Raw genomic sequence first — 27,747 nt, 5'->3', positions numbered from 1 at the left:
TTAGCCACCCTGAAATTCCCGATGTGATATGTCTGCCTGACATATCACACACCAGGCTAATTCTAACCTCCAGGTCTTTCTACTGGCAGGACTCTCCTCTGGTTTCCTTATCCTTTCCTTCTCATCCATGTGTCCTTCCTCAGTTTGACCTGACTGACCCCTGTGGGATCTCTGAATTTACGGCTCTCCTTATCCAAGTCCCCTCTCTTCTTTCCCCCATTTCTGTCCAGTGCCGTTCCCCTCCCCCACTGCCTCCACTCTGTCTCCAGCTTTTTTTGGCTGCTGTCTCTTCCTCCTCCTCCTCCCTCCTTCACTGACGCTGAATAATCAGACCTGGCTGTCCTGGTTTCCGGAAATACCCGTGTGTGGGCAGCGGCTCAGTGCTGAACCAGGGATGGATGGATGGATGGGGGCTGCCGGGCAGCCTTAGGCAAAAACATCAAACTCCAAGAGTGTGGTCCATGCCTGTCTCTCTCTGGGGAAGGGAGGGCAGGAGGTTTATTGAGCAGAGGGGTAGGGGTGGGGAATCAGAGGGCATGGACACAGGCCATCTCATCTCCCAGATCCTCCTCATCAAAGTGGGAGAGGATGGACTCCTCATCACTATAAAGTGAGTTGGTTCCCTGTGCCAGCAGGTCACTGGCAGCACTGTCCATCTCGTCCAGTGTCAGGCGACAGGCATCCGCAATCTCCTGCTTGGCCAGCGCCACGAAGCGTGGGTCTTGGGCAAAGAGGCCCAGGCCCTCAGAGATGAGCACCTGGAGCACAGATAGGATCAGAGTTGACAGAGGGCACAGTATGGAGTCGAAGTGGCATGCACAGAGAGGTCAGTGTGGATAAGTGATATACCCACGAGGGTGTGCAGGGAAGTCAGTGGGTGACAGTGGCACACACATCATGCTGAGCAGAAGTTACAGAACAAAGGGAGAGCTACATGCACAGCACAGAGACTGGGGACCCTTTTCCCCTCCTTCCCAAGCTCCCCTCTCTTCTCTCCAATCCCTCTTGCCCACACCCCTCTGGACTCACAGCTTCCACCAGGCTGTCAGCACTGCCCTTCTTGCCATGGCTGGGGTTTGAGTGGGTTCCAGGCATGTGCAGACAGGTGAAGGTGCAAAGTGGACTGCTGGATTTGCTGACGTATCTATCCCCTGCTGCACCCTCCTCCACCAGTAACAGTGGGGCATACAGGAGCCGGCCACGCTGAGGAGGCGTTGCCCAGGAACCCTGGAGGGACAGTGATTGATGGGTGGAGCATGAGGGTATAGGACTCATTTCTGTGCCTACCTCTTACCCCCCAAACACAACTGGAGTCAAACTGAATGTGTGTAATTTAGACTCGAGTTTATTTAAGAGCGTAGAATATCTGAGTTTATTTGTTTTTTCTTTATTGATTTTAGAGACAGAGGAAGAGAGATGGAGAGAGAGATAGAAACATCGATGAGAGAGAACATCGATTTGCTGCCTCCTGCATGCCTCCCACTGGGGATCTGACCCACAACCTGGGCATATACTCTGACTGGGAATCGAACTGGCAACCTCTTAGTGCATGGGTCGATGCTCAACCACTGAGTCACACGGGTCGGGCAGAAAATCTGAGTTTAAATCTCAGCTCTGCCACTTACTGTGTGATCTTGGGTAAGCTTTTCTGGGCCTCAGTTTCCTTGTCTGTAAACCGGGCCTAATAACAGTACCCACCTCACAGGCACAGTGAGGAATGAGTGAGTTCATATGTGCCTGGTTCTTCAGAAGGTCCTGACATGTAGTGTGTCTGATAAATTCAACCTAATCTAACCCACCCCACCTCACCTGTGCCCTATTGGGCCCTGAGTTGCGGCCACGATGATAGGTGCCTGGGATGGGTAAATCTTCACAACTTCCTTGGCGCCGCAGACACTGGATGGTGAAGGAGGGCTTCTGACCTGGGGGTGAGGGGGGTAGGGGGTGCCGGAGCAGGGAGCAAAGAAGAATGTCAGTGCTTCCCCAGCCCTCTGCCCTGCTAGCCCTTGGGGAGCCCCCAGGACCCATGCATGCTTTCACCTGCAGGTGTCGGGGGCAGCAGACGGCGCCGTGGTGCATGGTGCCCATCCACGTATCTCTGGGGTTTGTGAAGTGGCAAAAGGATGGGGTGAGGGGCAGTCCCTGCCTGCTCATCTAAGTAGAAGAGCCTGAATGGGAAAGAGGGAGGGCTGGGGGTGAGCTCAGGCTTGGGCATAGGTAATGGGGTGCCATCAGTCCTGTCCTCCCATACACGGGCTCATCCTACTTGTGGTTAGAGTACTGGCCCGGGACTTCCTCTTCTTCATACTGTTTCTTTGGCCGTTCAGTTCCCTTGGGCTGAAAACTTCCTTCTTCTGGAATGGTGAACATGAGAGCCCCAGAATTTCTCCTGGGGAAAGTGAGCCAAGTTAGGCAGATCAGATGCCCAAATATGTGGCCCTGGGCCCCTGGTTCTTTCTCATGCTATGCCCTCTCCCTTGCAGAAACACCAGGCTTCTATTTTTTTTTAATTGGGGGAAAATACATAACAAAATTAACCTGTCATTTTAAAGTGAACATAGATTTTCTTTTAAGAGATTTTTTTTGCCCTGGCCGGTTTGGCTCAGCGGTTAGAGCGTCCACCTGCGGTCCGGAGAGACCCGGGTTCGGTTCCCGCTAAGGGCGCGTACCTCGGTTGCAGTTTGTCCCCGGCCCTGGTTGGTCGTGCGGGTGGCAGCCACTCGATGTGTCCCTTTCACATCGATGTTTCCCTCTCTCTCTCTTCCTCTCTCTCCCTCCCACTCTGTCTGTACAAAAAATGGAAAAATGTCCTCAGATGAGGATAAAAAAAAAAAAAGAGAGATTTTTTTTTTCTCATTGGAAAGATTCAACATTAAAAAAAAAAAAAATTGAAGCTGACCTGTTAAAGAGACAACTTCAACATAAGAATTGGGAGTGTGTTGGGATATAAAAGCTAGGCATGACCTCATTTTATTCTTCCATTATCCTCATGAAGTAAGGTGCTATTCCACTTTCACAGGTGAGGAAACTGAGGACCATTAAAACTAAGTGACTAGCGCAAGGTCGCTTAGCAAATGGCAGATTCAGGATTTCAACTTAAACCCATTTAGTTCCACATCATGTGCTTTTTGCATCAAACCTTTGCATTGCCTTTCTCTGAATCTCTTATTACCCTTTATTCCCACCTGAGCCCTTGAATTCTTCCAATCTTTCCCAAATTTCCATTACAAGGCCTTACTCTTATGCTCCCTGAGTTATCCCCATACTGTGGCTAGTTCCTGCCTTCCCTCACAATCTTCCCCAGACTCCTGGCCATACCTGTGGGTGTGGGATTCAACCTGGGGCACACTGGACTGTCTGGAGTTGTGAGCCCCTGCATTGTCATCACTGTGCCCAAGGGAGGTTGAATCTGGAAGTTTGTCCCCAGAAGGCAGAGACACAGAAATCACGGAGCTCCTACGAGACGGGGGCTGGGAGCCCATGGGGGCCTGTGGGAGTCACAGGACTGAGTGTTACATCCATGTTATAGCTGTCACTTGATCATATAGTGTGTCTCCAATGAGTTCCCCAGTGACTGGGCTGAATCTGGGTCTTGCCTTCCAACAGCAGATGTAAACATTTGTCTACAGCAAGAGGGCGGGGGTTGGGGGTGGGAGGGCTTCTCCTTAGAGGTAGTGTGGAAGTCACTCGGGATTGAGGGGGTACTTTGTCCTCACTTGGTATGTTTCTGGGTCCTTCTCATCTTCCTCCCCCTCTCTCTCCTGCCCCTCTTCCTCCTCCTCCTCATCTGTGTCACAAGTGAGGGCTTGCCGGATCTCAGGAACCAAGTCCTGTAGGCTCCTCAGACCAGCCTGTGAGGGTGGAAAAATAGGGAAGCAGGACAGCTCAGGGTCCAAACTCCCCTCTCATTGAGTCTGTTTTCCATTCAGGAGTGTGGGGTGGGGGAAGGAGCACCCTCAGCCACCCCTGACCCTCTGTGGGTCTTGGGGCCTCAGTTTTCTCATCTGTGACATGGGCTCCATGAGATCAAGAGGGCAGTCAGCCTCTACCACAGTGGTCCCACATACCCCCACCCACCCAGACTCCACTCTGAAGACCTGAAGGGCAGAGGAGGTGCTTGGGGGTGCCTCAGTCCCTAGTAGCCCCTTTTCTTTCCTCCGCCGGAATTTGCGGAAATAGTCCTGGATCAGAAATGTGGCATAGAATTTGCCCACGGTGACCTCTTCCTCTGAGGGCAAGGGAGAGGAGGCAAGGTCACATAGGGATCCTCTATTCTTCCCACCCTTCCCACAGCATGGATTGCCCATTGACCCTCCCCCCACCCCTCAGCAGTGCTGGTTTTGTGGTGGTGAGCAATCGCCTGACATTCAGAGACCAGCTCCAGAAATGGGGTGAGGATAGCTCACCATCAGCAGGGGGGATGACCTCATCTAGCAGCTTCTGTTTCATCCGCTTCCAGATCTTTTTGATGACAATCCGCAGCTCCTGATTGGCTTGCTCCAGGTTCCCTGCACCAGGGGCATGAGCCAATAGGAAGAGCCCTTCACAGCCACTCCCTCACTATTGGAGGGGCTTCACAAGCTTCTACTGCAGTCACACACCACCCCTATTAGACAGGTGGGGACATGGTCCTGGAGAAGCCAGTCACCCATTTTGAGGTTCAGAGCTAGGAGTGGGGCCCATCACTCCAGTTTGCTCCCTGCAGCTTCTCCAGGGACCCGCCTACCTCCCCCCTCTCCCCTCCCCCCACACGCACCTTCTGTCTTGATCTTCAGGGATGTCCGAACCAGGGCAAAGAGTGTGGCGTTGAATGTCACCGTCCCATCTGAGTTGAGGGGCATGTTCATTGCCACAAGTCTCTGTGCACACCAGGGACATGAAACCCACTTTGGGCAAATGCCTGAGACACAGGCCTGAATGCCCAGGGGTAGAAATCTTTAATGATGCAACCAGACATCCCTCCTCGCCCAGGGCCAAGTTTCTGCCCACCCGTGCCAGATGGTGGACAGCTCTTTCAGAGGCAGGATGGGGGTGGGCAGGTACACAGACCTTGCAGGCCACTCGGTGTGGGCACAGCTTCCCAAATCCCAGTGGTGGCTGGATGCGTCTCAGCAGGGCAACCACATCCAGGTGCTTGATGTGGCCCCTTGGGCAGGTGGGGGTGGGTGGGAGACACCACTGGATTGGACATACCCCCTTTCGCCCTTTCTCAAGGCCCCACCAGATTATTACTACCTCTCCCCCCAACCAACACCCCAGGGCCTGCCAGGGCAGAACTGAGTGGCAGTCATTGGTGGTGGGGGGGTAGAAGACAGGGGCGGTGGGGACCTTGGGACATGTACTGACTGGGTAATGGGAGGAGTCGGCCAGAGGTTCTGGGGCTGGGAGACTGTGTGGGGTAGTGCACTGTTCCTTGGGATACCAGGTATGGGGTTAGAGGGCATACTTGGCCCCAGGGTCATATTCAGACCAGATCCTCTTGAATTCATCGAGGTGATGGGGGCCCAGGATGGACCAATCTCTGGTTAAATAATCAAAGTTGTCCATGATCACAGCCACAAAGAGGTTTATAATCTGTGGGCCAGTGAGCAGGGAGGTTAGGTGAAGGGCAGAGCAGGGTGTAGGGGGTTAGTGGGAGGCTGAAGTAAGCTTATGTGGTCACTGGGTCACACATCTCTGAACTGATATTGTTAGCAGGCCAGGCCTTTCACCTACTCTGAAGATCTGGGCTCCCCACCTTATTTGACATCCCCAGACCCTTCAGGGCCAGCCCCTTTGGCAGTGGTGGTGGTTATGGGAAAATGGTCCTCACCAGGAAAGCACATAGCATGAAGAAGCTGATAAAATAGGCGATGGCAAAATTGCTACCACAGGTAAACTCCTCGCCAGGGCCAAAGTCAGACTCAGGGTCACATCGATTCCCGGGAAGGGTGGCAAGCATTATCTCCTGCCATGCTTCACCAGTGGCACACCTGGGGATAACATGGGAGTGTCATCCTGGAGGTAAGACTATGAAATCATGGCAAGTGGCATTATGGGGACTGGAGAGGTTAGGAGAAGACCCACTTCCTGCCAGGGGCTACATCTGGCACAAATGGCATTTCTACATTTAAAAATCTGGCATACCATGTTTATGACGGTCATGTTTACATTTTACAGATGGGACACTGAGGCCTAAGAAGGAGATACATCTTACAGCCAGAAAAAAGGAGGACTGAGGCTAGAACATTCTCAAAGACTCAACTGACAGCCAGAAGAGGTTCCAGGCAATATGGAACCCCGTGCTGCCCTGTTATTTCCACAGTTCAAATAATCTGGGGCCCACAAGGGCATGATGGGGACCAAGATGGCAGGGAGAGGGTTAGATGTCACCTGAACAGAAGCAGCACAGCCTGTGGAAAAGTCTGAAAATTGTTGTTTCGGTTGATCTGTGTGCCATCCTGAAGAGCCACCTTGCCAAACATCTGTGGGCACACAGGGGCTGTGTCAAAGGGGTGAACCCATGCCCCCACAGGTCACCACCCATTTTGCAACTGCTAATATCCAAAGAATCCTTACAACCTTGACAAGCAGGTACTGCTGATCCCATTTCACAGGCATGTAGACTGACTCAGGGTCATCCAGTGTGTCTTTCCACCCACCAACACCACTTTCAGGCTCTTTTTATCCAATCCCCCTCAGCATAGAAGTGCCTGAAGGATGCTTCCTAGGGTCCCAACTCACCTGCATCCCAATGACTGCATAAATGAAGAATATCATTGCGATGAGAAGAGCAACATAGGGCAAGGCCTATGGGGGTGGAGAGGAGGATAGATACTTAGGTCCAGGCAGAGAACTATAATCATCAGAATGCACTGCTCCCTCAAGTCTGGGCCTGCTGAGAGATGTGGTCTATCCTCCAAGTGCCTATGTCATGACTACCAGTATATCCCAAATGTGAACACAGTATTAAATACAGTAGAGTAAGTTTAGTGAGGCCAAGGCATGTTGGGAATTGAGAACCTAGAAAAGAGAGAAAACTGGAAATGGTAAGTTGCAGGTGGGTGTAGCACACTAGGAAATATGGTTCCTGAGAGGTGTGAGGTGGGGGCAAGGGGTGGCCAAAGTGATAAGGCATTACCTGGAAGGACTTGATGAATGTCCAGAGCAATGTGCGAATCCCTTCACCCTTACTGAGAAGCTTGACCAGTCGCATGACTCGGAAGAGGCGAAAGAAGGTGATGGAAATGCGGGAACTGTCCTCAGAGCTCTGGGGTTGAGGGTGTGGTGGGTATGCTCAGCTCACATTTGCCCCAGCCACCTCCCTGCCTCATGCTTTGGCCCTCCCAGCCCCTAAATCCATCATAAGTCAGGCCCCAGGGTGGTCAGGGAGCATTTCTAAGGATTGTTCGGGAAAAAAGGAAGGGAAGGTTGGTGTGAAAAGAAGCAGAATCCCTGTTAATGATGGGGGGCTACCTCGCCAAGATGGCCACCATTCTGGAGGGAGATATGGCCACAACAGAGATGATAGAAGAGATGATGTGATTACAGGGGCAAATGAACAAAGGGAGAAATGATTGAAAAATTATAGGGGATAATGGATGGTATGGTCATTATGCAAGGGACAATGGGGAAGGTTATGTGGTAGTGGACCAAGATGGTTGTGGGAAAAACTAGTAATGAGGGTGGATGGAGAGGAGAGGGTACAGGAGATTATGGAGGAGAGATATTGGAGCCAGTGGAGGAAATGATGGAGCCAGTTGTTTTATGGAGATGGTGGAGATGAAAGAACCCATGGGGGACCCAGTGGAGAAACCAGTGATGGATATGGAACCAGCAGCATTGTCAGTTGAGGTTATACAACCATATAAAACCCAATGGAGGAGATTATGGAGCCAATGGTGCAGTCAGTGGTAATGACAGAGAGGTGAAAGATCCAGTGTTGGAGACGATGGAGTCGGTCGAGGAAATGCAGTCAACGAAGGAATTAGAAGAGATGATGGAGCCGAAGCAGGAGTTGGTGGCGATGATGGAGCCAATGGAGGGGTTTTTAGAAGCAATGAAGGAAATAATAGAAATAACAGAGTCATGTTAGGTGATGGTGGAGCCAGAGGATAGGCTGCAAATGAAATGAGGGAGCTGGTGCAGGAGGACTTTAGCTGAACCTAACAGGGACTCAGAAAGGGTAGAGCTAGAATGAGGAGCACTGAATCTCCATGAGTGAGGCGGATGGGAATGTGAGCCACCTACCCATTTGATAAAAAGCCCTGGGGTTGAGGTGAGGAAAGGTCAGTAGGGGGAGAGTGGAGAGGCCAGTACTCACGTTGACTTCAGTGACAGCAATGTCCACTACACTGCCCACTACAATAAGAGCATCAAATGTGTTCCAGGCATCGGCAAAGTAATGCTGTAAGCAGGAGGAAAGTGGAGACTTGTCTTCTAAGATCTAGGAAGCTAGGGTAGGGGGCCAATATGGTGGGGAAATTGGGGAGACAGGGCCCAGTTTAAATCATATGATGGACTTGCATCTGGATCCCTCTGACTCTCATGAATCTCTGGTTGCTGCCCCCTTGAGAGCCCTGCAATGAGCTCCACCCCAAGGAATTCACACACTTCAGGTGGGTCTAGGGCCAGGGCACACCTTAGGTTTGAAGGCGATGATTTTGAGTACCATCTCAACAGTAAAGAGGCCAGTGAAGACCATGTTGAGGATGTCCATGGCATAGTTGAAGGGAGCAGTCTGCTCATAGTGCTGGAGGAGAAAATCAGGTGTAGGGACAGTGCCTGAAGCAGAGATCCTCCCACCCCTAACCAAATGTTCTCTGGCTAGGAGCAAGGGGAATCTGGGGATGTGCTAGCACTATGGGTTGGCCTAACCCCTCACAATATCTGCCTCCCATTATGTATATTGGGGGAGACCAACTCTTTTTTTAATATGTCAGTTACAGTTGACATTAAATATTATTTTATTGATTTTTTTTCGAGAGAGAGGAAGGGAGAGATAGAAACATTGATGTGAGAAACATCGATTGGCTAGACATTTATATAATTTACAAAGTGATCCCCTCAATAAGTTTAGTACCCACCTGGCACCATGCATAGTTATTACAATATCATTGACTATATTCCCTATGCTGTACTTTACATTCCTGTGATTATTTTATAATTATCAATTTGCACTTCTTAATGCTTTCATCTAGCCCCCAACTCCCCTCCCATCTGGCAACTATCAGTTTCTTCTCTGTATTAATGAGCCTGTTTCTGTTTTGTTTGTTTATTTATTTTGTTCTTTAGATTCCACATATAAATGAAATCATGTGGTATTTGTCTTTCTTTATCTGACTTATTTCACTTAGCATAATGCCCTCTAGGTTCATCTGTGTTGTAGCAAATGGTAAGATTTTATTCTTTTTTATGGAAAGTCCAGCTCTTAATTTTGTAGCTTCCCTTGCAGCTAGTTCTGACTGAGACAGAAACATAAATCTGCTGCTGTGAAAAATATTTTTGCTACCCAATAAAAGCCTCAAATGAGGAGAATCCCTGGTGCAACCTTTCCTCTTTTTTCTTGCCCTGAATGTATTGCTCATGCTTGGAGCTGTGGCAGCCATTTTGTGACCATGAAGCGACAATCATGAGAATGAAAGCCAACTCACTAAGAATTGTGGAGCAGAAAGATAGAGCCTGGGCCCTGGCCAGTTTGGCTCAGCGGTTAGAGCGTCGGCCTGCGGTCCGGAGAGACCCGGGTCCGGTTCCCGCTAAGGGCACGTACTTCGGTTGCAGTTTGTCCCCGGCCCTGGTTGGTCGTGCGGGTGGCAGCCACTCGATGTGTCCCTTCACGTCGATGTTTCTCTGTCTCTCTCCCTTCCTCTCTCTCCCTCCCACTCTATCTGTACAAAAAAATGGAAAAATATCCTCGGGTGAGGAAAAAAGAAAAAAAAAGATAGAGCCTGGGTCTTTGATGAGCAACGAGCAAACAGCCTACCTCTACACTTCTTGTTATGTGGGGTAACTACCATATTTCATTGACTCTAGCATGCACATCTTTTCACATTTTAGAATTTCTAAAATTGGGTTGTGCTTCACAATCAATGGCAACTTATAATTGCCATCTGCCATTTGTTTTTCATATGTTTAGATTTCTGAAGTCAGGATGCAACTTACAATTATTGGCCTTATATTTGAAGAAATGTGGCAAATATCTTTATAGCTTAAGTCTGTCGATTGGGGGTTTTGTTACTTGCAGCCTAAAGCATTCCTAATGGTTCCCAAGGGATTGCATGGACAGAATAGGGTGTCTGGCAGGGGTCAGGGTGGGGAGCTCAGACCTGCATGGCTAGTGCAACCGTGTTGAGCAGGATGAGCAGGAACATGAGGTACTCAAAGGCAGCAGAGTTCACAGTGGCCCACACATGATACTGATGCGGGTTCTTGGGGATGTAGCGGCGGAGAGGCTGGGCCTTGAGGGCGTACTCCACACACTGGCGCTGCATATGGGTGCAGGGAAAGAGTGAGCAGTGGAGTCCCGAGACAAGAAGGTGTATGTGGGGAGTTGGTGGTCATGGATCAGGGGTCAGAGGTCACCTGGTTCTTGTCCAGCTCACAGTTTTGGTATTCCTGCTCGCCCTGGGCACGAAAGGTGATGATGACGAAGCCCACAAAGATATTCATCATGAAGAATGCAATGATGATGATATAGACAATGAAGAACACTGAGATCTCTACATGGTAATTATAAATGGGGCCCTGGTCCTCAGCATGTGCATCGATGGCCTTGTATAGCAGCCTAGAGAGCCAGTGGAGGCAGGTGAGGGGATATCCCAGGCTCCTCAGACCTTCCCCCAGACTACTTATCACAGACACCCTAGAATCTCCTGCTTGGAACCCCAAAGACCCCTAAATTCCTTTACCTAATCACTGGAGACCTCCATACATACCCTAAGAGGCCTCCACCAGGCCCTCCAAGTCCCCCAAATCCCTTAAGCTGCCATAGATCCCAAATCCCTTTTCCATCCATTTGGATATCCCCATGCAGTTACCCAGAACTCCTCCACCAACTTCCAAAGTTCTCTAAATCCCATCTCATCAATTTGAATTCCCTACTCCATCCCCCCTAGAGACATCCAACTACTATACTACCCCAAAGACTTGCTCAGCTCTCTGGAAACCCCTGAACCCCCCACTCCATCTCCTCTGAGACCTCTAACCAGTCTCCCCAGGCATCTACCTGTTCCCCCATAAATCCTACTTTTATCTAGTCCCTCAGAGACCTCTACCTAATTCCTGGAGACCTCACCCACCCAGGTCTCCAAAGCACCTCAGTCAGCTGCTGGGAGACCCCCACCCCATCTTCTAATATGCCCACCAATCCCCAGAAATCCCTATCCAGTCTCAAGAGACCGCTATCATATTCCAGGATACCCTCCCACCCATCCTTCAGCAGATTCCAAGCCAGTCTCCTAGAGACTCCTTCCCTGTTCCCTGCCCATCCCTGGGGCCCTGCCCCTCACGCAGGCCAGCCTTCAAAGGTGGAGACAGTGAACAGAGCCATCATAGCTGAAAGGACATTGTCAAAGTTGAAATCGCTGTTGACCCAGAGCCGCTCCCGGACCAGGGGCCGTGACACATCTCCATCAGGATAGACCAGGAAGGAGCCCCTGTGGATGTAGCAGACAGTCTGGGTGGGTAAGGAGGGGTGGGGAGCTGTGGAAAGGAGACTCCAGCATGGAGGCAGCAGGGCATTGTGGTGGAGCTGGGTAGCCCGGGTTCAAATCCTGCCCCTCCATTTACTGGCTGGGTGACCTCGGGCATTTAACCTCTCTGTGCTTCAATTTTCCCCATCCATGAAATAAGAATAATAACAGAATATATTTACTGGCTTGTCACAAAGATTAATTACATCAATCAATGAGAATAGTTGAGAATAGTATGTGGCGCATAGTTGGCACCACATACAGGGATAGGCAAAAGTAGGTTTATAGTTTTGAATATGTGAAAGAGTTTATTTTTATATTATTATTTATTATTGTATTGTTTATTTGTATTACAACTGTAAACTTACTTTTGCCCATCCCTATATGTTAGGTCTCATCACCATTATCATTGCCACCCAGAAAAAAGTAATAAAAATAATAGCCAATTTGATCAGCACTAAGTCTATGCCAGGCATGGTGCTAGGCTTTATACATAGTAACTTTACATTGTAGTACACTCTCCGTGTAGTAAGTCATTTACTCCTCACAAAAAAATCTTGTGAGTCACATATATTTTTTAATCACCCTTCTTCAGTTAAGGAAAATGGGACTCAACAAGGTTAAGAAATGTAAGAACTTACAAGCTTAAGAAAAGTCTCACAGGTGGATTTGAACCAGGAATGATTGACTTCAAAGCCCATGCTTTTAACCACTACCCTCTACAGGAGTCTCAAGATGGAAGGTGAAGATTGGGTGGTGCTTGGGGGCAGTGTTTGGGGATAGCTGGGAGGTCCAGAGTGGAATGTTGGTAATTCTGGGGGATGTAAAGAGGGATTTGGGGGAGGTATTGGGGGTGGTCTCTTAGGGTTTAGTGAAATCTGAGGGCTTTTGCAGTGCTTGGGAGAGTTCTGGTGGTATAATCTTGGAGCCTTGGGAAGTTCTGGGAGTCTTGGAGGCCTCAATAAAATCTGGGGTGTCTCTGAAGTTCTTGGGAGGAAGCTCTAGGGGTCTCAGGGGCCTTGGTGAGCTTTAGGGGCCTCTGTGGCCGTTGGGAGGGGTTCTGGGACCCATGAGGGTAGGGTCTCGGCTACTCACTTGCATTCTTGGGGAGTATGTTTGGCCTCATCAGTGCAACTGTAGAATTTCCCCTGTAGGAAAGATATTTGACAAGCAGGTGAACCCTTCACCCCCACCTTGACCCATGCCTGGGCTTCCCTCCAGTGTTTCTTCCCACCTTGAAGAGCTGCACACCAATGCAGGCAAACATGAATTGCAGGAGTGTGGTTACAATCATGATATTCCCGATGGTCCGGATGGCCACGAACACACACTGCACCACGTGCTGCAGGTACCCACAAATACAACTAATGGACACTGCAGGCTACAGCAGCCATGGGGCATGGATTCTGGGCATGAATGAAGCTTAGGGACTTGGGTCAGAGACATGTGGTTGTGGGTTAGAGATGTGTGGTCAGGAACACATGGTCAAAGGTCAGTGATGTAGGCCAGGGACATGTGGGCACCAAACAGGAATAAGTGTTTGCTAGGTAGGGATATGTGGCCACATGCCAGGGACTCAGATCAGAAAAATGTGGCCATTAGTTAAGGAGCATGGGTCAGGCCACATGGCCAGTGGTCAGGCATGAGTGGTTACATGTGGTCATGTATCAGTGCAAATAGTCAATCTGATCAGTGATTCTGGCCCCAGGGGCTGGGCAGGTCCTGGATCCTGTGGGTTTGGGTGGGGTGGAGTTACCTTGAGTCCCTTGGCCCGGTTGATTGCTCGTAAAGGCCGAAGTACTCGGAGTACTCGCAGGATCTTTACTACCGAGATGGCGCTGGAGCTGGGGAGGGGGCAGTCCTCAGGCCCTGGTTAGGGCCTGGCCTCAGCTCTGGGAGGAGTAGGGGGGGTGAAGGGTCACTTACTGGATGCCAAAAGAGATGAGGGACACACTGACCACCAGCAGATCCAACAGATTGAACCAACTACGGCAGAAGGAGCCTCGGTGCAGGAAGGCCCCGAACACTGTCATCTGGGGGGCAAGAGGTAATCAAGCTAGACCCAATATTTGGGGATAGAAAGGGTAGGAGGGAATGGAAACAGGGGAGGTGGGCTGCAGGGGTGGGTGGGGAATGAGTTGGGGCAACTGGGGTGTGATTGGGGGCCCATTAGCTACCTTTAGTAGAATCTCCACAGTAAAAATGGAAGTGAAGGCATAATCGAAGTACCCCAGAATCTGGGGAATGAGAAAGATGGGGAGTCACTGAGTCATGCATGAGGGGTATCCTAGGTGTGTATATGTGTGTGCATGTGCACACGCACGTTTACTTCTCTATGTAAGCATTGCTGTCTCTCCCTTCCTCCTTCCTTCTCTCTCTCTCATGATCATCAAGAACTTCTCTACAAGGCAAAAGGCTTGGCCTTCAGAAAGACTAGAGTTCAAATTTGGGCTTCTCTGCCTCTACCCAGCTGCATGGGTGCCCTCAGCCTGTTCAACCTCTCTGAGCACAGCTTCCTCTTCAGCTGAATATACTGATCTCCCTCCCGGATCTTCCACAAGTGTGCTGTACACACAGTAAAGGCCGCCACTCTTGCCCCTCTCTTTCTGCCTAGATAGGAGTTTTCTCCCTGTCTCCATCCTGGCCCAGCTTGTGCCCAGTAGGACATTCCTGGGAGTGCCCCCCAAAGGCTCACGTGGTTGCGGAAGGAGTGGGCTCGGATGGGGTCCTCAGCGGCCAAGGACACACTGCTGAGGATGATGAATACCAGGATAAGATTGGTGAAGACATGATGGTGGATGAGGGTGTGGCAAGCCTTCCTCAGTCTGGTGAATGGGGAGTGGGCCATGGTTAGAACCCAGAGTTGATTGAAAAGGCCCGAAGGATGCAGCTCAGGCCCTTGTATCAAGCTGTGCACCCCTCCTGCGAGAGCCTTGGCTACTCCCTGGCCCTCCACCTGCCCCAGCTCCTCTTGCCCCACCCTCACCCCAGCACTCACGGGTTGGTTTGGCTGAGGCAGAAGAAGGCACTGCCCTCAGGAATGGGCACCACCTTCTCCTTGGGTACAACTTCCTGTAGGAGCTCTACACGCCCTGCACCCCCTTCCTCCTCCTCCTCTTCTTCTTCCTCCTCCTCCTCCTCTTCTTCCTCCAAGCCTGGCACCAGAAGATCAAAAGAGAAATAATTAATTGAGAAAATGTAAAATACCTAGAACAGTGCTTGTCACAATTCTTCCTATCTCTTTGCTAGAATGTCAGCTCCTCAGAGAAGGAATTTTTGTTTTGTTCACTGTTGTGTCCTCAGCACTAAGAAGAACAGTGCCTGGGACACAGTGAAAGCTCAGTAAAAGTGTGTTGAATGAACACCGCCACATTCACAATCATATACACACTATTATAAAATAAAGGTTCTGAGAAGTTCTGTAGTAAAACAAAACATTGTAAATCTTCTTGAATCTCAATGTCCTAAATGTTGATGGCCACACACAAAGCCCATTATTTTCAAGATGATCTTGGAAACAGCTGCCCTCTAGACAGGAGCATCTCAGAGTTCAAGAGCTCTGCCTGGGTGCTGTCCCTAGGGTCCCACACCTCCTCCACCTGGCCCTGGTCACTTGCCTGCTCCTTCATTCTTTGCACCCTCCTCTTTCTCATTCTCCCCACCAGGCACCTGGGGATAGGAAGATGGGGGTCATCGATGGTAAGAGAGACATCAGGAGATGGACATAGGGGAGGCACAGAAGGGATGCAATAATGAAGGATTGAATAGGCAGAGGTTGGGGGTTAAAAACACAAACACATAGACAAATACTGGTGGTAGTAATGAGGTGTAGACAGTGCCCAGGTTTCTAACTCACCAATGCTCCATTCTCCTGTGGGGGTTTCCCTTCAGTGCTCTTCTCTCTGTGTGAGGAAATGGGAGTGATGGTGGTGATTGCTAAGGATCACAGCAGATGGGTGAGGCTGAGGGGGAACACTGCAGTCAGAACAGACCTTTCTTAGACCCCACAGAACTTTCCTGCTTCCGCCCTTGTCCCCACAGTCTGTTCTCACAGTAGCCAGAAGAATCCTGTTAAATCCTATGTCTGGAACATCCTTCCTCTGATCACACTCCTCAATGGCTCCCACTCACTCAGAACAACAACAAAAAAGTCTTCACTGTGGCCTTAGTCTGGCCTCACTATTTCCCCATTTGAGCTCATCTCCAACCACTCTCCCCTTTGCTCATTCCATTTCACTGGTATCACTAGTGTTTTATTGAATGTGCTAAGAATATCATTACCTCAGGACCTTTGCATTTGCTGTCCCCTTGACTTGAACATTCTTCTCCCTGATATTTGCAAGGCTCACTCCCTCACTTTATTCAGCTCTCTGTTCCATTGTCACCTTCACATAGAGAACTTCCTTGACTACCCTAACCAAAATAGCAATCTCTATTTCTCTCTATTCTTTTATTTCACTTTCTCTTTTTTTGCCACACATTATTAACATATAAAATATATTATATACTCATTTATTTGTGTTTTGCTTGCTTTCCCCAATTCGAATGTCAGCTCCCTGAAGGAGAGGATTCTGTATACCTTGACTCCTGCTGTCTCCTCAGCATCTATAACAGGGCCTAGCACAAAGTAGGTGCTCAATAAATGCATGCTGAATGAATGAGGACTGGCAGATTGGCTATGGGGGTGGGATTGCCAGGGTGACCAATTCAGCTCTGGTGGTGTGGGATGTGTGTGTGGGTTCCCAGGAAGGGATCCAGGGAGAGACTTTCTTGGCGCTGGAGCCAGACATCACCTGCCCTTGTCCTTGGCAGTGCCTGCATCTCCGCTGGCTAGGTTGTCCACAGCAATGGCAAGGAACACATTCAACAGGATGTCTGGGGTGAGCTCAGGCTGCAAAGGATGAAGAAGCCGCCTGCCTGTGGACAACCCAGGTCCCCCTATCCACCCCACCCTGCCACCATCCAGACCCCCCAAGGCTCTGAGGATACAGTTGCCACAGATGAAGAGAATGATGAAATAGATGCACACCAGCATCCCTGGGAAGAAGGGGCCGCCATAAGCCATGATACCATCATACATGACCACGTTCCAGTCCTCACCTGTCAGGATCTGGGGTTGGGAATTCACCGTGAAGTTCTTGGGATGCTCATTGCATCCCAAGGCGCCCCTGACCCACCCATCCCATGGTCTCCAAGCCCCACCTGAAAGACAGTGAGGAGGGCCTGGGGGAAGGTGTCGAAGGTGCTTCGCTTGGTGTGGGTCTGGTCGAAGTTGAACTTGCCCCCAAACAACTGCATGCCAAGCAGGGAGAAGATGATGATAAAGAGGAAGAGGAGAAGCAGCAAGGATGCGATGGATTTCATTGAATTGAGCAGGGATGCCACCAAATTGCTCAGAGATGCCCAATGCCTGCAGCAGAGATGGAGGGGGCAGGGTTGATATGTCCAGGACAGGGCTTCAGCTTGGGATGCACTGGGGTGGGCTGGGTTAGAAGTGACTTTGGAGCTGAGGTGAGGTGAGAATAAGTGAGGGGAAGGTTGAGATTGAGGTTAAGTGTTAGGGGGGTAATGGAAGATGAGGTTAGGATGGAGGGTAAATGAAAATTAATGGAGGTAGAATTGAATTTCAGGTTGGGATCATGACTGGGATTGGGGTTAGAAACTGCAGCTGAGGTTGAGGTTGAGGTTAGGGATTGGGGTATATTTGGAGTTGTAGATGACCAACTTGGGGATAAGGCTGGGGTTGAGGGTTGGGAAAGAAGAGAGGATGAGGATAAGATTGGGGCTGGGGCTGGGAACAGGGTGTTGTTGGAGGCAGGCTGATGATTAGGAGTTAGGAATGTGGAGGTTGTGGTTAGTGATGGAGATGAGGCTGTGAGTTAGTCATGAGGCTGTAAATGGGGTTGGGGTTGGGTGTTGGGTTGTAAATGGGCTTGTAGATGATGAGTGGTTGTGGGTTGGGTTAGAGATGGTGTTATAGTTGGATGTTGAAAATGGGGTTTTGGTTGTGCATGAGTGTGGGGTTGAGTTCAGAGACAGGGTTGAGGTTGAGGAAGCAAATGGAAATGGAGTGGACACCCTCCCCACTGAACTGAGTCTCCATGAAGGCAGGACCTTGTGTCTGCTTTGATTTTGGTGTTTCCCTAGGGCCTGGAAAGGTGCCTGGCACATAGTAGGCACTCAATGGATATTTACAAATTAAATGGTGATATAGATACAGTTATCATTGGAGCTCGGGTAGAGACTGTTGGCACTGTGTTTGGGGCATCAGTTTTCCCCCCTACACACACACACCTAGTGACCTTAAAGATTCTGAGAAGGCGCACACATCGTAGCACCGAGATGCCCAGGGACTGCATGGCACCCATCTCCACCAGTGTGGTCTCCAGGATGCCCCCACAGACCACAAAGCAGTCAAAGCGGTTGAAGAAGGAGGAAACATAGGCGGAGGGGCCCAGACCATACAACTTGAGAAGCATCTCCACCGTGAATAGACAGAGCAACACTTTGTTGGAATACTCTGTGGGAAAAGGGGGGAAAGCTGATCAGTTTCCGTGGTGACATGTGGGGAGGTAGGGCCATGGAGTGATCTGGGGTAGCTGGTATCCAGCCAGGCACTGGCTGAGGGTGGGATTAGGGTTAAGGATTGGGATGAGTTTGTAGGTCAGAGTGGTTGAGGTTTTGAAGGGCTTGGAGCTGGGGTGAGAGGCAGACTTGGGTGGGGTCTCCATCAGCTTCTATGAGTCCAGAAAAGCTCCAATTCAAGGGTAGAGTTAGAGTCTGGGTTTTAGTTAGGATTGGGACTGGTTTGAAGGTTGGGGTTAGAAGTGTGCTCAGTATTAAGGTTGGAGTTGAGATAAAAATGAAAACTAGTAAGAGCTACCACTTATGGTGTTAGCTTTGTGTGGGCCAGGCAATGTTCTAAGCACTAAAGTTGCCACTCGCTAGCTGAGTCCTGGGATTAGTCACTTAACTCTTCAGTGCCTTGGTACTCAGTACTCTGTGCCTTAGTGCTTAATTCTCATAAAGTTGTGGTGAAGAGAAATTGAGTTTCTACATGTAAAGCACTGAGAATAGAGCTTGACACACACACAAAGAGCTACGTAAGTGTAAGCTACAAGGTGGAATGGGACAGGCTAAGGTTTCTGTATTTACTAGCATGGGAGGCAGTGTTTGGGGAGTCTGAGGCACCTGAGGGATCCTGAATTGGAGTTTCTGGGGTGGAGGGAATTGGAGGCTGGGGGAGAGGGCAGGCAGGCTAGGGGGGCACACCCTGGGTCTGGGTGAGCCATATGGGCTGCCCGTGGTGCTCTGAGGCGATGGTCAGGGTGTTGAGGAAGACGAGCAGCAGCACCGCCCAGTAACAGGCGTTGGACTTCACAGCTCGCCGGCAGCATGCCCGAAAGCCCCTGTTGGCTCGACGGAGGCGGCGGCTGGGAGGAAAGGAGAATCCACTGGCTGAGATCACCTACCTCAGGCTGCCCTGGGGCACTCAGGTGGGGATCACAATGTCATGGAGTCCAGGAGTCACATAACTCGCCCAACTTACCAGACCCTGGTTTTCATGATCTTGTTTCTGCAAAAGGGGGAGATAAGAGGTGCGTGTCATAAGGGGTTGAGGGGCAATCAGTGGCTAGGGTCAGAAGTCAGGGGCTGAGGTCAAGGTTGAAAGCTAAAGTAAGCACTGAGGTCAGGGTCTGGACTGGGTTCTGGGCTGAGTCAGGGGTCAAGGGCTTGGGGCCCTCACAGGCAGTGTGTACAACTGGCCAGCGCCCCCTCCTCCTCTTCCTCATCGCCTGGAGTCTCTGCCATTGAACCCGTGTCACTGGCTGGCAAGCTGGCTGTGAGCAGGGTAGGAACAGAGGTCAGCACATGAAGACCCCTTGACTTTCTCCTCTGTCTACCCCTTCTGCCCCTCTTCCCCAACCAGGAAGGATCCCACACCATGGCTGCTGGTGGAGTGTGTGGAGCGCGTGGAGTGGCTGAACCAGCGCAGATGTCCACGTCTCCTACTGGTCAGCTCTGCCAGGTGTGGCCCTGCGGAGATAGCGAGGACAGTTGGGGAGCATGGCCCGAGGTGAGGTGTGTGTTTTGGGGGGGTATTTGGAATCTGTTCTGGGTACAGTTGAGAGGGGGATCTGGATCTGGGTTTGGGTTCTGTTTCCTAGGCCACAACTGAGGGCTGGGCTAAGAGGTGCTGCAGGTGGGGACTGGGTTTCAGGAGGGCAGCCCACATCTGATGCCTGCATGGAGCAGGAAATGGGCCAGATTGGGGTTGCCTACGGTGGCCAGCCCTGCCCTCTTCAGCCACAGAACCAAAGTTGTCATCAGCTGAGGGGTCTTCGATATCCAGCTCCTCTGCCTGCGTGATCCAGTCCAGGTAGCCCCGCAGGTCCTCCTCCAACTGCTGCTTCTCCCGAAGCTTCTGGAAGTCCCCTCGTGCTTTTGCCTTCTCCCTCTCCTTGGAGAACTCCCTGAGGGTTGAGGATAGAGGGTGAGGTGGAGGAACCACCCTGGCCCCCCTGCCTTCCCCATTCCAGCCACACTGTCCTCCTTGCTGTTCTTTGAATATGCCAAGCACATTCCTGCTTTGGAGACTTTGCACTGTCTGTTCTCTTTGCTTAGGACATCTTTCCTCAGATAGCTACATGGCTTATTACCTCATCTCTTTCACATTTTTACTCAGACAATACCTTCTCAAGGAGGCCTGTCCTGACTGTCCCTATTTATAACTGCAAGATATATTCCTTTTTTTTTTTGGCATTGCAAACATGCCTTTATTATCCACAGTAATACATACTAAAAAAAGGCATAAGCTCAATTAATGTAATTAATTGTTAAAATTAATGCATTTTTTACAAATGTGATATAAATCCAAAATATACTGTAGATTTAATAAAAATTGATATGCAGGCTTTTTTTCCTCCCTATTCTGCCAACTTGGCCAGAAGCCTTCCCATTCCTATTTGCATCCTTCCTTTCTTTCCATATCACATATTCCATATAAAACACTACATATAGCCCGGCTGGTGTGGCTCAGTGGATTGAGAGTCATCCCATGGACTGAGAGGTCCCGGTTGGATTCCCGGTTGGGGCACGTGACCTGGTTGCGGGCTTGATTCCCAGTAGGGGATTGACGTTTCTCTCTCACATCATTGTTTTTATCTCTCTCTCCCTTCCTCTCTCTCTAAAAAAATCAATAAAAGCACATTAAAACACTACATATATGTTATTTATTGTGTGTTGCTACAGTCTGCCCCCCCCCCCCCCATTGTAATATCCAGGATGGCAGGAATTTTTGTCTTTGCACCCAGTAAATGCTCAATGTTGACTGAATGAATGGAGTATTTCAGATGGGTTTTGAAGGTTGCCTAGGAGTTTTCCAGGAGCAACAACAAAAGAGACAGAGGCTGAGGGGCAGGATGAAGGGAGTGTTTAGGTTTCTCACCCACTCAGGACGCCAAGTACAAGGTTGAGGACGAAGAAGGACCCAAAGATGACGAGACTCACAAAATACACCCAGGGCAGCTCATACCCCATGGCATCCTGCATCTGAGGAGAGAGAGGACATGCATCCCTCAGGGTATCTAGACATTCCTGCCTGAGCTCAAGGAGAAAAGGCAGGTACAGCCTCTGAACTGTGTGCCCGCCTTCCACCTCACCCAGTAGAGCACGTCGGTCCATCCTTCCATGGTGACACACTGGAAGACAGTCAGCATGGCGAAGAAGAAGTTGTCGAAGTTAGTGATGCCTCCGTTGGGCCCTGCCCAGCGCCCGCGGCACTCGGTCTGGTTCAGCGTGCACACACGCCCAGAACCAGAAGATGCACAGGGCGATGGGTCCTCCTCTGCTTCCACGTCTGCGAAAAAATGGGTGCTCTGGGCTCTGAACCACGCCCACGTGCATTAGCTGCCACCCTGTACCTCCGCCCACCTGGGAAATTCAACTCAGGGTCCTAGATTTTTCTAAATCCAAGACAACCCTTAGACCCCGACTCTACCAGGTCAGGACGCTGAACCACTGGGAAGCTGAGTCCCAACCACAAGCATCTGGGAGTGGGACAGTAAATCTTGGGGAAGAATTTTGTAAATAAGAGTGGGGTATCAGCCTGGGGGCGGAGTTTTGTGCATTTTGGAGGGTCTCTTAAAAAGAGGGTGGGGTTAGGGTCCAGATGAAAGACCTGAACTTAGGGACTAGTCCTGGAGGATGGAGTCTTAAATGCTGGGCTGGGCCTTGGCTAGAGGGTGGAGTCTTGTGATAGGGTGGAGGTATCAGCGAGGGGGCGGTTGTAGTCTGGGATAGAGGGCGGAGTCTTGAGTAGACTGATAGGGCTTGTTTATCAGAGGTGGAGCCTGAGCCTGGGGGCGCAGTCTTGTGAATTTAGGTTTCCTTGAGAACAGGGTCGGGCCTAGGAGCCAGTAGAGGGGGCGTGTCCTGTCCCTGGATGGGTAGGCTGGCTGACCAGATCCCAGGAAGTAACACGTTCTGTGCATGCGTCCGAGGAACAGCTCGAGCCCGATGATGGCATAAATAATGATGACGAAGAGCACGAGCAGAGCGATGTGCAACAGCGGCACCAGCGCCTTCATGATGGAATTGAGCACTATGTGCAGGCCTGCGGGGAGCGAGGGCCAGATGAAGTAGGGGCAGGGTCTGTTTAGTGCTCCTCCTGCCGCTCCCCTCCTTTCCCTCCAACCCGGGGGGGGGGGGGGCGCGTTACACTCACTCGGGACCCCAGACACCAGCCTCAGAGGCCGCAACACTCTAAATGCCCGCAATGCCTTCACATCGAAGCCCCCTGGCTTTCCCCCGGTGTGCGGAGCGTCCCCAGGCCGTCCAGGGCCCTGCTCCAGAAGCACGCTGAACAACCTGATGGAGGAGCAAGGTATGAGGCGGCTGTTTGGGGGGGGGGGTCAGGCTTTGGCACCCCCTCCCATCCCTCCCCTCTCCTCAGGAAAGCACAAGTCTCTGTACCGGAAATGCAAATAGGCTTAAAATGTTAATATTCCTGATTCTGGCTGCCAAAAGGGAGCAATCCAAAGCTGTCGCTTCCCTGAGCCCCGAATTCAGCGGGCTTGGGGTGGGAAGTTGAGCTAGGGTAGGAGTGTGCCCACAGACGCGCACCCGACCACAACGATGATGAAATCGAGTAGGTTCCAGCCATTGCGGATGTAGGCGCTAGGATGCAGCACCAGCCCGTAGGCCACGATCTTGAGCACGGTCTCCACGGTGAAAATCACTAGAAATACGTACTCCACCTGCTCCTGGGGGCGGAGCAGGAGATCCGGGAGTTATTTGGGTTGGGAACTGACAAGGGCTGGGGTGCAGGGGGTGAGGGGGTAGTCAGGATAGAGGGTGGGACTGAGCAGGGGTGAGTCATCTGGATTGGAGAGTGGCGAGGCCTGTTTGGAAGGCTTGAGGTGTGGTTCTACTGGGGTATTATCTGACTGTGGGTGGAGCAAACCTCACCAGGTTGTGGTTGGCAGTGTTGGAGTCATCTTCTGGGAAGGGAATGTAGACCCCCAGAGCCACGCAGTTGGCAAAGATGGTCAGCAAGATGAGGATGTCGAAGGGCCTCAGGTGGATACAGTCAAGGACCCAGACAAAGCAGCCTCAGAACCCCCACATTCCCTTGGGGCCCTCCCTACCCAGTGCTCACCCTTGACCCCAAGGTGACCAGCCCTGACATTCCCAGCCCCTGCCCTGACTAAGGCCTTGACTCTGAACTCCCTGGAAAATTTAGCCATCTTCATGGAGGGACCTGGAGAGTTTTATCCTAAGCGAAACAAGCCAATCAGAAAAAGACAAATATCACATGCTGTCACTTATTTGTGGAATATAATGAACAAAACAAACTGATGAACAAAATAGACCCAGAGACATAGAACTAGGGTACAGACTGACAAACCTCAGAAGAGGGAGTGGGGGGAGGGAAGAGATAAACCACAGAATTTATATGCATGTATTCGTAACCATGGACATAGACAACAATGCTGGTGGGGGTGGGGGTGGGGTGGGGGGTGGGATCGGGAGGAGGGTGTCAATGGGGAAAAAAGGAGAAATATCTGTAACAAAAATAAGTCAATAAAAAAAAAATTTAGCCATCTTCAATTCTTGCTGTGATTTAGTCTTTGACTCTTGACGCCCCTGGTGACTGACCTTCACTTTTCTCAACTTCACCTTGAAGCTAGTACTTGACCCTTGATCCCTGGTGATCTTAGCCCTCCTCCATGTGTAATAACTCCATTCTGACCCTCAGTTACTGCACGTACACACCCTGGCAGACTCTTTCTTGTAAACATAAGGGTCTTGAGAAACCCAAAAAAAACTATAAAGATAAAGGGTGGCCTTGGGAAACTCAGGAACCATGAGAAAAAAGAGATTAATGGCTGCCCTAACCTCTAACAAGCTCCTCTCTCCCCCTTCTCTGTATCAGCCCCCCTTAACGGTGCCAAAAGCAGCACCAAAAGAATATAGTGTTGTTGTTTTTTTTTTCTGTAGTGTGTGCTTTTAAAAGCGGGCAACAAAGAAGGCAGGTTGCTGTGAATTTGGGGAGAGCCCCCCCCAGCCCGCCCGTGTAATAAAGTGCTCCTTTACAATTCGGCTGTGTGTCTCTGGTTATCTCGCTGACACCTTACAACACATGCTAGCCCTGACCCAATCCTTGACTCTTGGTACCCTGGTGACCCTCACCCCTAAGGCCTGCCCCTGGCCTTCCAGGATGCTTCCATTCCACGATGCTGATGCAGGACCGCCGAAGAGGATTGCCCAGGGTGAGGCAAAAGAGTGCCCGGGGTGACCGCTGGGCACTAGCCATTGCCACTGTCTTGTGCTTACTGTGCTGAGTCCTTCGCTTAGGAGTCCCCGGACCCAGTGCCCCGCTGATTTCACCCCCTGATTCTGGGGGCCCGGGGCACAGCCCCCATTCAGGACCAAGGCCTGCTCCATTGGCTGGACTGGGCTCTGGGGTGATATCTATGTGGAGAAATTGAGTCAGGAGGGACAGGATATTGGGGCAATCAGGACTGCCTTCTACCTGATCCCATCCCTCTGAGGGAAGGAGAAAGGAGCATGTAAAATGAGAAAAAGTTAGGGATACCTGAGTTAAGGATCAAAGGGTAAGAGTTGGTTTTGGAATTGATTGGGGATAGAGTGGGAGTTTATAGGGGAGTAAGGGTGAGATTACATTTTTAAGTGAAGTGGGCTTTGCTGTTAGACTGGGGGTAGAGTTTAAATTGGTGTGGGGTACCAATAAGTTTATAGCTAGAGGCAGATTTAGGGTTAAATTCAAGTGGTGGATTTTTGGGTTGGGTTTAAATATGGGTGGGAGTGGAATGTGCTTGAGTTATGATTTAGGATTAGGACTGGGTATTTGAATGAGCTGGGATCAGAATTAGGATCAAGATTGGGGCTGAGGTTAAATTTGGATGGGATCTGAGTTTTGCATTGGGATTTTCAGTAAGGCCATTCCCAATTCCCTTGGCCTGTATCAGCCTCTGAGAGGCATTAATTGATTGACATGGTTAAGAGTCCCAGCTTGGGAGGAAAGAAGCTGTCTGAGTTTACATCCTGACTTTATCACTTAATAGCTGTGTGTGGCCTTGAGCAAGTTACATAACACCTCTGAGCCTCAATTTCCTTATCTGTATAATGGGATCATAACAAGAGAACCTATATTATAAGGTTGTTGTGAGGATTTAATTAGTTCAACATTCAGAAGACTGTCTGGCACATAGTATTATTCCCATTTTGCAGGTGAGGAAATTGATGCAAAAAAGAGAGGTTGATTTGATGAAGTGGCTGAATTGGGAGTCAAACCCAGGTAGGCTCTGACTGCAAGTCCTCACAACTTACTACCACCATTAAGTGTGTGTTGTCCCTTTTTAATTTTTTTGTCCTTAAAAATGGATCTGCACTCTTTCTGGAAAATCAGAGAACCACTGACTAACAGTATTGAAATTCAGGGGTTGGGATTGAGGTTAGGTGACTTTAGAGCTCATGGTAAGGTCTGTATCTGTGTTGGAGTTTGGACTCTAACAGAGGTTTACCCTCTGGTTGGTAAGGTTTGTGTTAGGAGTAAGCTTGGGGCTGGCTTTGGAGTTGGAGATGGGTGGGCACTAGGATAGGGGTCAGGGCCAGGATTGGGGTTGGGTTTCAGACGGAAACTATGGCTGTGGATGGGGAAGGGAGGCCATAGGGAGCAGTGTCTGGGTCAGGCTGAGCGTCATGGCTTAGTTGGAGGTAAGGCTGTGTTTGGGGTTGAATGGGATGGAAACAGGGTGATTCTAGTCACTGGTGGCTCTCCAGGGGTGGGGTCCCGGTGGGCAGCGGGTGAGTCAGGGGGGCCAGGGGTAGAGCAGGGCCCAGGCTTACTCAAAGGGTCTGCAGGGGTGGAAGGCTGCTCTCACCTTTCCCTCCTTCAGATGCCGACATCCTCCTTTCGAGGTTGAAGAGCCATCTGCAAACAGCCCCCCTCTCTTCCTCCAGCTTTGGAGGGATTAAGGTCACAGGGCGGGCCCATAACAGGGTGGGATGGGAGGGTGAGCAGGGATGAAGATGGGACATTTGTGGGCCAGAGCCTGGCAACAGAAAAGGCACTGACTAAAAAAAAATATTTTTACAAAATACATGCCAGCACCAGTCAGAAACTAAAATAAGAAAAATGATATTCCCCCCAACAATATCTGAAATTTGAAGTACATAGAAATAGATCTAACATAATATATGTGCAAGATCTCCATGCAAAAAAAAAAAAAAGATCAAATATCATCAAGTGATTAAAGGGGACCAAAATAAATGGACAGATATATTAAATCAACCAATTGAAATAGTCAAAACTGTGAAGATGTCAATTCTTTCCAAAATCATCTAAAGATTTAATGCAGTCCCAAACAAAGTCTCACAAGTTTTTATCCATGTAATTTGACAAAATGATTCTAAAACTTATATTGATATTACAAAGGACCTAGAAAAGCCAAAATCCTTTGAAAAAGAACAAGACGGGAGGACTTACTATAACAGATATCAAAGCTTGTTATAAAACTACAGTAATTAGCTTGGCTGGTGTGGCTCAGTGGTTGTGCATTGACCCATGCACCAAGAGGTCGCTCGTTTGATTCCTGGTCAGGGCACATGCCCAGGTTGTGGGCCAAATCCCCAGTGGTGCACATGCAGGAGGCAGCCAATCGATGTTCTCTCTCATCGATGTTTCTCTCTCCCTCTCCCTTCCTCTCTTTAAAATCAATAATAAAAAAATAATAATAAAGCTACAGTAATTAAAAACAGAATAAAGGTCCAAACCTGAGACCCACAGATATGTACCCATGATTTATGACATACATGGCACTACTGAGCAGTGGAGACAGGATAGTCTTTTTTTTTTAATCCTCACCCGAGGATATTTTTCTATTTATCTTCAGATAGAGTGGAAGGGAGAGAGAGGGAGAGAGAGAGAAACATCGACGTGAGAGGGACACATGGACTGGTTGCCTCCTGCATGACCCCGACCAGAGCTGGGGAGGAACCACAACTGAAGTACGTGCCCTTGACCAGAATCGAACCCGAGACTCTTTGGTCCACGGACTGACGCTCTAACTGCTGAGCCAAACCGGCTAGGGCCAGGCTGGTCTTTTTAATGGTTATATAGATGTTTGCTGTGTAATCATTCTTTGGATTGAATACATATGTATAACATATTAAAGCATTTATTGAATTCATGGTTACTTAGTAACTACAACTTGCACACTCTTTTCTTACTTTATTATGCGTCAGGCACATAGTACAACTGTGCTTTACATGAATTAATTCTGTTTTAATCCTAGGAAGCAGGTACAGTAGTCTCCCCTCCTCTTATCCATGGGGGTACATTCCAAGACCCCCAGTGGATGCCTGAAAGAACGGATGGTACTGAACCCCAGATATACTGTCTTTTTTTCCTTATGTATACATACCTTTTCATTAAAGGAAGCAATTTATGGCTTCTTTTTGGCATATCCGAATTGCCAGCATTATCACTCTTGCACTTTGGGGCGGTTATTAAGTAAAATAAGGGCTACTTGACCACAAGCACTGCGATACT

At 49.9% G+C, this 27,747-nt stretch overlaps 1 protein-coding gene across 1 annotated transcript; it reads right to left on the bottom strand.

Annotated features, from left to right (window-relative positions):
* Positions 1-463: 463 nt before the first annotated feature.
* On the bottom strand, positions 464-26,129 carry CACNA1F (calcium voltage-gated channel subunit alpha1 F). The gene is given in 48 exon segments (XM_036270251.1): positions 464-758; positions 1,030-1,227; positions 1,810-1,922; positions 2,041-2,168; positions 2,267-2,389; positions 3,319-3,488; positions 3,717-3,851; positions 4,098-4,228; positions 4,407-4,508; positions 4,757-4,859; positions 5,050-5,146; positions 5,447-5,574; positions 5,813-5,972; positions 6,373-6,464; positions 6,724-6,789; positions 7,121-7,249; positions 7,456-7,476; positions 8,303-8,386; positions 8,621-8,731; positions 10,305-10,463; positions 10,561-10,762; positions 11,487-11,633; positions 12,765-12,817; positions 12,904-13,011; positions 13,426-13,513; positions 13,596-13,702; positions 13,847-13,906; positions 14,365-14,494; positions 14,668-14,824; positions 15,269-15,338; positions 15,526-15,571; positions 16,463-16,544; positions 16,659-16,779; positions 16,872-17,079; positions 17,964-18,189; positions 18,942-19,102; positions 19,219-19,245; positions 19,417-19,510; positions 19,614-19,706; positions 19,953-20,143; positions 21,118-21,221; positions 21,332-21,528; positions 22,132-22,284; positions 22,396-22,538; positions 22,794-22,933; positions 23,139-23,244; positions 24,395-24,644; positions 26,078-26,129. Coding segments are annotated over 48 exon segments (5,970 nt in total). The 5' UTR covers positions 26,103-26,129; the 3' UTR covers positions 464-527.
* Positions 26,130-27,747: the final 1,618 nt, after the last annotated feature.

This window comes from Molossus molossus, unplaced genomic scaffold, assembly GCF_014108415.1.
Source record: "Molossus molossus isolate mMolMol1 unplaced genomic scaffold, mMolMol1.p scaffold_m16_p_2, whole genome shotgun sequence".
Classification (NCBI taxonomy): domain Eukaryota; kingdom Metazoa; phylum Chordata; class Mammalia; order Chiroptera; family Molossidae; genus Molossus; species Molossus molossus.
This window is presented reverse-complemented; position numbering and strand designations above follow the sequence as displayed.